The 12296-nt window shown below is 29.6% G+C and overlaps 1 protein-coding gene and 1 pseudogene across 1 annotated transcript; both read left to right on the forward strand.

The window, feature by feature from the left end:
• The first annotated feature begins 2053 nt into the window (after positions 1-2053).
• On the forward strand, positions 2054-3181 carry LOC137822166 (cytosolic sulfotransferase 15). Its single transcript, XM_068627069.2, has one exon. The coding sequence runs from the start codon at positions 2093-2095 to the stop codon at positions 3074-3076; it is 984 nt and encodes a 327-aa protein (XP_068483170.2). The 5' UTR covers positions 2054-2092; the 3' UTR covers positions 3077-3181.
• An 8157-nt stretch (positions 3182-11338) lies between these two features.
• LOC137809788 (cytosolic sulfotransferase 15 pseudogene) lies at positions 11339-12296 on the forward strand (annotated as a pseudogene).

Consider the following 12296-nt stretch of genomic DNA (forward strand, 5'->3'; position numbering starts at 1 on the left):
AAATCTGGTTAGTCGTCATCTCAACTCCTCATTTTGCTCTATGAGAATACGCACCTCTTCTTCATTCTTTTGTCGATCTTTTATGCTTTTTTGACGTATCTCTTCCATCTGCTTTTGAAGAGCTTGAAACATAGCAATCTCGTCTTCAGGAATTCGATCATTGTTTGTTGTGTGTCTTGTTGAAACAATTGTTGTTTGTTTTGTCTCTATCTCAGCCCCACGGTAGGTGCCAATTGTACTTGTATAGAAAAAGTGCACCTAGATAATACCTATAATTGGTTGTACAATTGTTGAGGTGTTGGCCCTTCGGTCACTCCCTTACTCTTTAACACTGTCTCCTTCCTCAATTCGTTGGTGCTTGGTCAGGGTTGACCTGCAAAATACTCCAACAATCAAGTAAGTACTCAGTATTAGGAGTATATAGAACTGAATCAAAGCGTACTTTACACCTCTGTAGAGGGTTTATTTATAGTGTTTGGTTATGGGCCTTCTTTTATATGAGTCGATCTATCATATATTAGTGCTAGCTTATTTTTAGGGAGATTCTCTGATTTCTCGAGAAGTTAGCCAAATTTGGTGGGACGTGTCCCTGATTCTCAAGAAGTCTTTGCAACTGCCTTAACTACTATTTATTGTAACTATTTTAATGTGTCTTCGATCGGTCAATCACCGAGACCGAGTGATATGGCTCTTCCAGTTCCGACCGATACATTTAAAAAAAAAATATTTTTTCTAAAGAGATTTAAATTATTATTTTATTTTACGTTCTTTTTAAATTAGAATATTGTACATAATATTTTATAATATTATTTACAAGTTTAAATTAATATATACACCTTGTGTGATGTATTCAGATCCCGTGTTATTGTCAATCAGTTTGTACAACTAATTTAATTTTTTTTATTAATCAATACCACTTTGTACCTAACCCAATTAATGGAGATGTCATGCACATGGCATCTTTATAAAGGTTTTAGAAAATAGGCAATTTTACTTTCTCTCTAGCATGTTAGAAAATTAGGTATCTCATGGTCTAGCATCAGGGGTTTGAATTTTAAGATTATAAATATGATATATTTCTTTATTTTAGTTGGAAAAACCTTTATTTTAAACACAAATTTTGGCAAAAACACATATTGATTTATTCTTATTATTACTATATGTTTTATATAAAATTATAATAGTTGTTGCTGAATATATTTTTTACCAGGAGTTACCTGTATAATTTTGGTAAGTTTAAAACTTTTCTTTGTTAGTAATTTTATTTATATTTGTACAAAATTATAATAAGACATATAAATATTTTTTCAAAAACCGTACGTATGTCTATAATCAATACTTACCTAACTAAACGGCAAATGGACCCAACACTTAACCTGCACTCAACACTTAACCTGCACTCAGTATAATTTCAAAAAATTTCAAAAATATCCTTTATTCCGGAAATAAAAATCTGGAATTGAAAATAATACATTTTGGAAAAATAAAACCGTAAGAGATTTTTGTATTTCGGATATAAAAATCCAGAAAAAAAAATCAAAATCCTATTCCAGATAAAAAAAATCCGGAACTGAAAATAATACATTCCAAAAAATTTTATTTGGAAGAGATTATTGTATTTCAGAAAAGGAGTCCAGAATATAATTTTATATGTATTCCATCTTTTAAGGGTATTTTCGATTTTTCCTCTGTGATTGGGTGCAGTGATATGGTGCAGGAAGCAATTGCCCAACTAAACTCTTATTTTAATTATAATATTTCTTAAAATAATCTATCTCTAAAATTTAACTACTTTTCCAATTCTTTTCTGATATTTTAAAATAATATTTCACTTTATTATATTATTAATGTTAGATTTAATTTTCATTTTCGAAACAGTTTAGTTTTTTTGGATGTGATTATGAATACACCGAGGATAGAAGAAGAAAAAGTAACTCCGAAAAAACTAAAATTTAAATACTACAATTAATACAAGTAAAAAAGCTGGAAATCTAGAAATTGATTTAAAAAGTTCTATAAAAGGTATCTCTTGCTAAGCTATGTTATCATCCAATTCTAGTCTTCACTCACCATTCATATTGAAGCTACTCCAATGGCTTTGGCAAGTCACAAACAAGCAAATGAAGAAAATGAGTTTATTCTCTCGCTTCCCAAGGAGACGGGTTTGGGTTCAGCTCCCTATATATATCTATTTCAAGACTTTTGGTGCCCAACAGTTTATGTTGAAGGAGTGAACAAGTTTCAAAAACATTTTCATGCAAAAGAAAATGATGTTTTTGTTGCCAGCTTTCCAAAATCAGGTACTACCTGGTTGAAAGCCCTTACTTTTGTCATTGTAAACCATCAACAGTTTTCCTCTTTCGACCACCATCCATTACTCTCTTCCAATCCTCATCAACTTGTGCCCTTCCCTGAATTTATGTATTCTTATGATTTGCATGACCAAATTCTTTCCCTCTCCAACATGAGTCAGCCAAGAGTTCTTGGTACTCATATACCACTCCCTTCATTACCTGAATCCATCACAAAATCAAATTGCAAGATCATTTATATATGTAGAAATCCATTTGATACGTTTGTTTCAGCATGGGAATTCTTTACCAAAATGAAGTCAGAGTCTTTACCTGATTTAACATTGGAGGAAGCCTTTGAAAAGTATTGCAATGGGATAATGGGGTTTGGTCCATGGTGGAGTCATGTGTTAGGTTACTGGAAGGAGAGCCTAACCAGACCAGACAAAGTTTTATTTTTAAAGTATGAAGATCTTAAAGAGGATACAATATTTCATGTGAAAAGAATTGCAGATTTCTTGGACTCTCTTATCACTCAAGGAGGAGAGAGTACCACAGTGATTGAAAACATAATCAAACTATGTGGATTTGAGAAGATGAAGGATTTGGAAGTGAACAAATCAGGACGTATATTCGATGTTGTTGAGAATAAAACTTTCTTCCGAAAGGGTGAAATAGGAGATTGGATGAATTACTTTTCTCCTTCTATGATAGAAAAGTTATCCAAAATCATTGAAGAAAAATTAGGTGGATCAGGTCTATCATTTAAATATGTGACTACATAAGAATCAACATGTTGTATTTTGTAGAACAAATGATATTGTGATTTTTGCTTTTGCTAAATAAGGATAAACCATGTAATAAAGCATTATTTAATTAAAAAAGTACTTTTTTTTAGCAAAGAATTAAATAAATTAATGGGATATTTTATGGGTGTCCCAACCATTATACAAACCCACTAAAAATGGGCTAGCAAAAAGGAAAAAAAAAAACAAACAAAGAAAAAGAAAGAAAAAGAAAACTTACCTTCTTACAGCAACTTATAAAATCCTGACAGCAAAACTAACAAAACCTATGCATCCACACAACCTTAAAACAAGACAGCTGTATAAAAGCTAACCCTCAAGCCCCTTTTACATCCTATCATTACAGTGCCTCACACCATCGCTTTACTGCACAATCCAGTTTTGGTTTATCTTCTAAGGTAGCTCCTTTAGCAGGACACCACTCAAAGGATTCATCAATTCAGAATTTATAACAGCTTGAAAGTATCATTGTTCTAGAATTTCTCCCTATGCCCCCAACTTCCATCAACATTCTTCACTCTTCTGCTTCCCATAATCCTCTAATATATAAAAATGTTAGCTGTTGTCCTCCCGTTTACCTGCACCAAAAGAAAACACCTTTCCCACTTTCCTAGTAACATAAGTAATGAAAAACAGTTTCATCCCGATTGGTATTAATCATTGGTTATAATATGTAGAATATATAAACAACACAACAAGACATATCGAAAAGAAATCTTATACATCTCTTTAAATATGATTTGACAATACAAAATTTAAGAATAGTGGTTTTTCGGATAATAATAATCCTCATTTTAGAGTACTTGTGTCGTTTTATCAACTTTTTAATTAGTTTTTTTTCACAAATAATTAAAATAAATTAAAAAGAACATAATTGAAAATTATAGGACACGGATACCTCACGAAGATGATATGGACTCGGACATGAAGATACAACCTAATTGAAAATTATAGGACACGGGACACGAGTATATATAAATTAAAATGTAGTAATATATTTTGTTATATAAAAAAAATCAACAAAAACATAATGTTTAACTTTTACTTCAGAAATTTTAATATTTTGTCTGAGATTTTGTTTGAGATTTTATTTGAGATTTTATCTGAGATTTAGTGTGGAAGAGGGTCCAAGGAGGGGAACGTGTCTCCTCCGGCATGTCCAGAAAGAGGGTCGTTTTCGGATCAATAAAAAGCGTCTGACATCGCGTCGTGCACGCTTCTGCCACGTGTCCGTGTCCGCGGTGTATCGAAAACACTGACGACGTCTTTTTGGCCGTATCCGAGCTTCATAGGATGATCCACAACACTTATATAAAAAAAATTAAACCAAAAAAAGTCTATCATTATCTCCGGATGACAAAATTTAAAATTTGGTTGGGAAAAACCCACAAACACCAAAGATGAATAATTGGTACACACCAGCCAATATACACTGAGAGTCAACCAAACAACCCTCAACAAAATCTGTATAAAACTACCAAAATAATAAATACCAAAGAAGATCCTTAAGAGATTTGCTACAAAATTGGCAGACATCCAAATACAAGCAGTAAAATCCAAAAAATCCAACACAAAACCTAAAAAAGCAAACAATCACCGGTGCAGAAAGGTTTAACGATGACGGCTACTTTTAATTTATAATCCAGCCAGAAAAATACATAAATTCAGAGAATCAATTTTTATCTATTGATAAAAATGTATTACAAACACTAATAATATATCTTTATCTATCTAATTCCTATACTATTCATCAACTAACCTAGAGTTATAAAAATTTAGGAAAAATGTGGACCAAAAATGTCTCACATATGATATGGCTTCCGAAGACATTGGTTGCTCATCCGTAAATAACTGCATTTTAAAATATGGTTGACATAAATTAGTTTTAAGATACATATATGGTAAAGAATTATAAAAATAATTTACCATCATGTTACCTCATGCCAATCACTTTTAAGGTCTAGTCTTACAATGGTAACCATCCATTTCATAATGTAATAGCCACACTCATAGCTTCCTGGTTGTTTATTACAGTATAATTCAATAAAAAGTAAAAGTTAATATTCATAAACAATGAAAAGAGAAAGAAAAAAATTACAATCTTTTAGTTTTATCCAATTCAGATTTTGAAAATTTAAGCTGGATCGACCTTTTAGGATGTTATATCTACGCCATGAACTTATTAATACCAAAAACCGCGTTAGTAGATGCTTAATTAGTAACATACGGAGTTAAAACTTGTGGATGACTTCTTGTGTAGGGAATAGAACCACACAACAGTCTTATCAACCGTTAGTAAGACAAATAACTGTCAATGACCCCTGTATCATTCATGAAAAGAGTTAGCAAATATTTAAAACGATACATAGGTAGACTATACCTATTCATAAAGAATTCTAAGAACAGACTAGATAGAAGGCTATTATACCAATGAAATAATTCTCAATGAATAAATCCTAAATTAGCCAACTTATCAGCACATACATTTCCTGCACGAAAAATATGAGTAATCATAAACCTGATTTTCCCACAGTAATTAAGACAAGTATTTCATCGATTACGAAGCATCCACGGAACATTAGTCCTAGTAGTAAATGCAACACAAACCACGGCAAAATCACATTCAAGTCAGGCATTAGTAAGCCCCATCTTTTGAGTTTCCTCCATAGCATGTATAACTCCATAAAACTCAGCAATCATAACAGTCTGAACTTCAAGAAACACAGAGAAAGCACTAATAAACTCTCTCATGGTCCCACGAAAAATACCTCCACAAGTAGCAAGATTAGGATACCACTAGCAGCCCCGTCAGTGTTAATTTTAACATAGCCTGGTGAAGGAAACTCTCATCTAACAGGAAGAGGATGAAGAACTTTACCACTGTAAGTATTAATATCAAAAAACTTAATCCCATTGAAATCCAACATATCATTCTTCATTAAAGCTTTAGAAGAATTTCCCGCTAGACAAGTTAAGTCTTTAATTACCGAAATAGCCCTAGAAACCTTAATTTTATCCTTAAATCTAGCATTTTCTCTTACGTCATATCATCCAAATAGAAAAATTTATCACAATAAACTTAATCAATTTAACCAAAGGACTATCATCACTCTTAGTAAAAGAAAGAATATCTGTCGAACCCAACTCCAAATATGCAAAGCATTAGAACATTCAAAAAATAAATGTTGAATAAATTCTTCATGCTTTTCACAAAGCGTGCACATAGAACATATATGCAAACCTTTATTCTTAATATGTTGATCTAGGAAGCCGCCCATGAAAAACTTTCGAGATTACTAGAGTTTTGGAAGGCAGAATAGATGAACACCAAATGAATTTACCACAACCACATTGAACTCTTGGTTCCAAGAAAAAAGTCCTAGCCGATTTAAGATTGAAACAACCAGACTCATCTAGAATACTATTAACAATAGGAGACGTAGCCACCAAATGCATATTAATAGATTTGAAAAGGACGTCGGAAGCATCAGTGTACAACATCATAAGTTCAGCAAGAAAAATCAGGAGGGTTTTATGTAGTTTAAGTAAACTAATCAACATCTCCACAGTTTTGTGATTTCCCAGTCCTCTAACATTCCAGAAAAATGAAGAGACCTTCATTGCGACTTTGTAAAGAGAACTGCCTAAGCAATTTTTTTGGATATATCAGTTCCCTTAGATGGTCTTCCCGATTTTCTTTAGTGCAAACTATTACCTCCCCAGTATCACTGACATCCTCCTCCATCTTTTTAGGATCAGCCCAAAATTTTGAAACAACATTTGTAGTTTCAAAACCATCAAAAGAGGAAAACTGAGTTTGCAGGACCAACAATAATGTTTTAACATCTCCAAGAGATTTAGCCTTCCAATGATGAAAAATATGAGACGACGGAGATAGTACAGTCAAATTTGAAAAAAGAATTTAGTTATAAGAAATTAATTTTAAAAATTTTACATTGCATGTACGAATTTGAATTTAAAATTGTGTATATAATATTCTTTAATTAAATTTCAGAAAACGTACATTGCAGGTACAATTTTCAATTTAAAATCGTATTTAAAAATTACGATGCTATATAATTTGCTTTTATAAAATCTGAATTTACGATTTTTTAATTAAATTCATATTTTATGCATAGAATTTGTTCATAATATTCTTACGTTTCAGAGTTCATACTAAACCCTTATGTGAAATATACAATTTGTGTAAAATTTAGAAAAGTCATATAACATTGACAATTTCTATAAAATTAAATCGCATTGAATGTATACTATTTATCTAATTCTAAGATTGAAAAAGAAATAGAAATTCAATTTTAGATTTGACCGACCTCTGCAGACATGTTCATTAATATCACACTGGACACGGAAGTGAGGGTCCTGTACGTGATAAAAGTATTATAAGTTTTTTTTTTTAAATGTTTATACTAAAGAGATTTAAATTATTATTTTATTTTACGTTTAAATTAAAATATTAAAAATATTTTTCTCTGATTTACAACTACTTTAGTTATCATATACAAGATAATTTTAATTTGTAATTCTATTTTATGTAATATTTTAAAAGTTTGTAGACAATATTCTTCTCTAAAGAAGAGGGTGATGGGTTAAAAAGTTATAGTTACTTAATTTTAAAAGTTTTTAAAAAAAGTATTTTTACTAAAGAGATATTATTGTTTTATTTTACGGTTTTTTTTAAACTATAATATTGTACATAATATTCTATAATATTATTCACAAGTTTAAATTAATATACACCCAGTGTGATGTATACAGAAATTCGTGAATATTTTCTCTGATTTACATCCACTTTGTACAGCTAATTTAATTTTTTTATCAATTAATAAATGATATAGTAGGTAACCACGTGTGTACTCATAAACATGACATTTATGAAGGTTTTAGAAAATTGACAAATTTACTTCCTTTTCATAATTTAGAGTTCACTTATTCTGGTATTTGAAATTTTTAATATGCAGGGATGGTAAAGCGGGGCGAGCGGATCGATTCGTGGTCCGCTGGTAAAAAACATAGGACGGGTTAATCTTTTCAACCCGCTAATCTGCATTAGCCCGCAACCCGTGCGAGCCAGCAGTGGGGTGGGGCGGGCTGCCCCGCTAACTCGCAAAAAAAATGGATTAAAGTTTTTCTAAGGCGGCATTCAATGTTATTGAAATGGAAGAATGTCAATAATGTTTATGTTTAATGTTTTTGAATTAATGTTTATGTTTATGTTTAATGTTTTGGAATTAGGTATTTTTAATGTTTTGGAAGTGGAGGAATAGTGATATTTGATATTTATCTTAATGTTTAATGTTTTGATGTTTGACTATGTTTGAAAATGAAGAAAAAAAAAATTTAGGTTTGATAATAACAAATATATAGGTTTAATTTGACAATTTTTTAAAAACAAAATGTAACTTTGCGGGACGGACCAACCACCCTGCATTTTTGCAGACCAAGCGTGGGACGGGCCAATGCGAGACGGGCTGGCCCTCGCCACCCCTAATAATATGAATACAAAAATTAGATAGGTTTGTTTTATTTACGTATTGATAAATCTTGTTTTAAGAAAGAAGTAGTTGTATCTTCTGTTTATTTATCTAAATGGAGTAAGGGATATTATATAATAGGAATATCAATCTTTATATTAGAATAAAAAGATTTTAATATAAAAAAGAGTTGGTTATGTCTGTATTATGTAAGATTATACTTTGTTGTTAATGTAGGACTTTTTTTTTTTGGTTAGTTTTAAGAATTGTTGGTAGTTTTTGTTGAAAAAACAAAGTTGGTTCATCCTTTAAATAATTTATATTTCTTTATTTTTATTTATTTCTGATAAAAAAATAAGATTAGGTATCTCATAGTCTAGCATCGGATTTGAATTTTAAGATTATAAATATGATATATTTCTTTATTTTAGTTGGCAAAACCTTTATTTTAAGCACAAGTTTTGGAAAAAAAATATTGATTTATTCTATTATTACTATGATTCTATATAAAATTATAATATTTGTTGGTGAATATATTTTTTTACCAGGTGTTACGTGTATAATTTTGATAATTTTTTCTTTGTTAGTAATTTTTTAATATTTGTACACAATTATAATAATACACGTTTATTTTCTGGGAGCTACGAATTGGTTTGACTAAGAGAAAGCACAAAATCTATCTTCTTCATTGGTTAGATGTGTTAACAAGAGGACTATAACTTTTATTTTCTTAAAAATATCTTTAAAATATAAAATTTGTTTAACAAAGGAGAGAGTTATTGGTTTTATTTTCTCTTTCATTTCTGTGAAGAAGGCTATAACTTTTATTTTAATAATTATATTTATTGTAATAATTTATCTCCAAAATTTAACTAATTTTCCAATTATTTTCTCATATAAATAGTATTTTAAAGTAATATTTCACTATATTATATCATTAATAGTAAGGATTTCCTGTTTACTGTGATACATGATTTCATCATGACAGTGTTAGTCTGAGCTGTTTTCTATACATATTTTTTTAATGATTTTATGACATTTTTTCTATTTAATTATTACCGTTATAGAGATATATATTAGTTGAAGATATTTTTTTGTTATTTAAGAAAAATATGTTTCGTAAGTTGAAACATCTCACAAATATCTTAATTTATTATTTTTATAGATAAAAACAAAAAAAAGGTGTGTGAGAGCTTATTGCCTCCAATAATAGTATAATTTTTAAAATATAAGATACAGGATAAATTGAAAATAAAAATTTATGTGTCCAGATTTGTTTTTTTAACATAAAGATGTATAAAGATGTTTTTCATGATTAGTTTAAATATATTAGTTTTTTATTTTTATAATTATAATAAAAATTTATACAATTAATATATTTTTTTAAATTGTGTTAGAATTATACTATAATTGTTAGAAATCCAATAAATATTTTTTGAATTGAACACTTCACGGATACGTATTCTACTAGTGTCATACAAGTGTCGGTGTTCAATACACTATCCCACACGACAAACCATTTAGAAAAAGTGTCAGAACTTCATACTTCATAACCTTACCTTTTTTATACGTTACATTATACTTCTTAATATTAATATTTTAATTTTTTTATATTATTTAATTACAAATTTATTTTTTATTAAATATATTAATATCTAAATTAGTTACATTAAAAATTATATACAACTCTAATAAATTATATACAACTCTCAGTATCGTTAAAGTATTATTTTTCTTTTTATTTTATTCAGGAATAGATATTGGTGTTTGCTTTTTATTTGACTATACATGTACTTGTATATAGACTACTGACAGGTACAGATATTGATTGGTGTAGCTTTAACTGTGCCTGTACTTCTATATAGAATTTATCAGCATGTTTTATATTTTTCTTTCTACTTGGTTCAGATTCAATTTTTTATAAGACTTGGCTATATATTAGTTTCATGATACTCAAATTAAGTTTCAATTTTCAAGCAATATCTTTCTCTCAAAGGTGGATGGAAAAGAACATTAGAAAATCATTTTATAACATAAATTGTGAAAAATACATCATAAAAACGTTTTTCCTAAAAACGCATATTAACTGAAAAATAAGAGTAAATATAAAAAAAGAAAATAACAGAAACGTCCAAGATAAAAAAATAATAATAAAAAATTTCTTATTATATATTTTTAAAATAATAAAACAAAACATTAATATAAACATTGCATTTATGGTCAGTTTTTGAGTAGTAGGGTTAGCATTTTGTTGCAGTGCTCTCTATGTTGTATGAACACAAAATTTTATTAGTATCACACTGCACAAAACCCCAACCTGGGACAGCCTTAGTGTAGGTGAGGGTCAGTAATCACGATAAAATGTCAGTACTTGCAGTAAAAAGTTAAAGTTATTTAATTTTTAAAATATTTTCTCTATAAATATTTAAATTATTATTTTATTTTACGTCTTTTTAAATTATAATATTTATACATAATATTATATTCACAATTTTTTAAATTAATATTTATTCACAATTTTTTATTTCTTTTAATTTGATTTTTTTATTTTTATAGAAAGAATTATTTAATAAATAGTTGGCTGTGATTATGAATATACCTTGGATAGAAGAAGAAAAAGTAACTCCGAACAAACTAAAATACTAAAATTAATACAAGTAAAAAGCTGGAAATCTAGAAATTAGTTTAAAAAGTTCTATAAAAGCTATCTCTTGCTATGCTATGTTATCATCCAATTCTACTCTTCACTCACCATTCATATACAAGCTACTTCAATGGCTTTGGCAAGTCACAAACAAGCAAATGAAGAAAATGACCTAACCCTCTCTCTTCCCAAGGAGACGGGTTTGAGTGCAGCTCCCTATCTCCATCTATTTCAAGATTTTTGGTGCCCATCATTTTATGTTGAAGGAGTGAACAACTTTCAAAAACATTTTGATGCAAAAGACAATGATGTTTTTGTTGCCAGCTTTCCAAAGTCAGGTACTACCTGGTTGAAAGCCCTTGGTTTTGCCATTGTAAACCATCAACGTTTTTCCTCTTTCGACCACCATCCATTACTCTCTTCCAATCCTCATGAACTCGTGCCCTTTCCTGAATTTATCTTGTCTCATGATTTGCATGACCAAATTCTTTCCCTCTCCAACATGAGTGAGCCAAGAGTTCTTGGTACTCATGTACCATTCCCATCGTTGCCTCAATCCATCATAAAATCCAATTGTAAGATCATTTATATATGTAGAAATCCATTTGATACTTTTGTTTCGGCATGGGAATTCTTTACCAAAGTGTCTTCACTTGCATTAACTTTCGAAGAAGCATTTGAAAAGTATTGCAATGGGATAATGGGGTTTGGTCCATGGTGGAGTCATATGTTAGGTTACTGGAAGGAGAGTATAGCTAGACCAAACAAGGTTTTGTTTTTAAAGTATGAAGATCTTAAAAAAGATACGGTATTTCATGTGAAAAGAATTACAGATTTTTTGGACTCTCCCATCACTCAAGGACGAGAGAGTAACACATTGATTGAAAACATAATCAAATTATGTGGATTTGAGAAGATAAAGGATTTGAAAGTGAACAAATCAGGATATATATTTGGTGTAGAGAAGAAAAATTTCTTTCGAAAAAGTAAAATAGAAGATTGGATAAATTACTTTTCTCCTTCTATAATTGAAAAGTTATCAAAATCATTGAAGAAAAGTTAA

Source organism: Phaseolus vulgaris, chromosome 11, assembly GCF_051622355.1.
Source record: "Phaseolus vulgaris cultivar YP4 chromosome 11, ASM5162235v1, whole genome shotgun sequence".
Taxonomy (NCBI): Eukaryota; Viridiplantae; Streptophyta; class Magnoliopsida; order Fabales; family Fabaceae; genus Phaseolus; species Phaseolus vulgaris.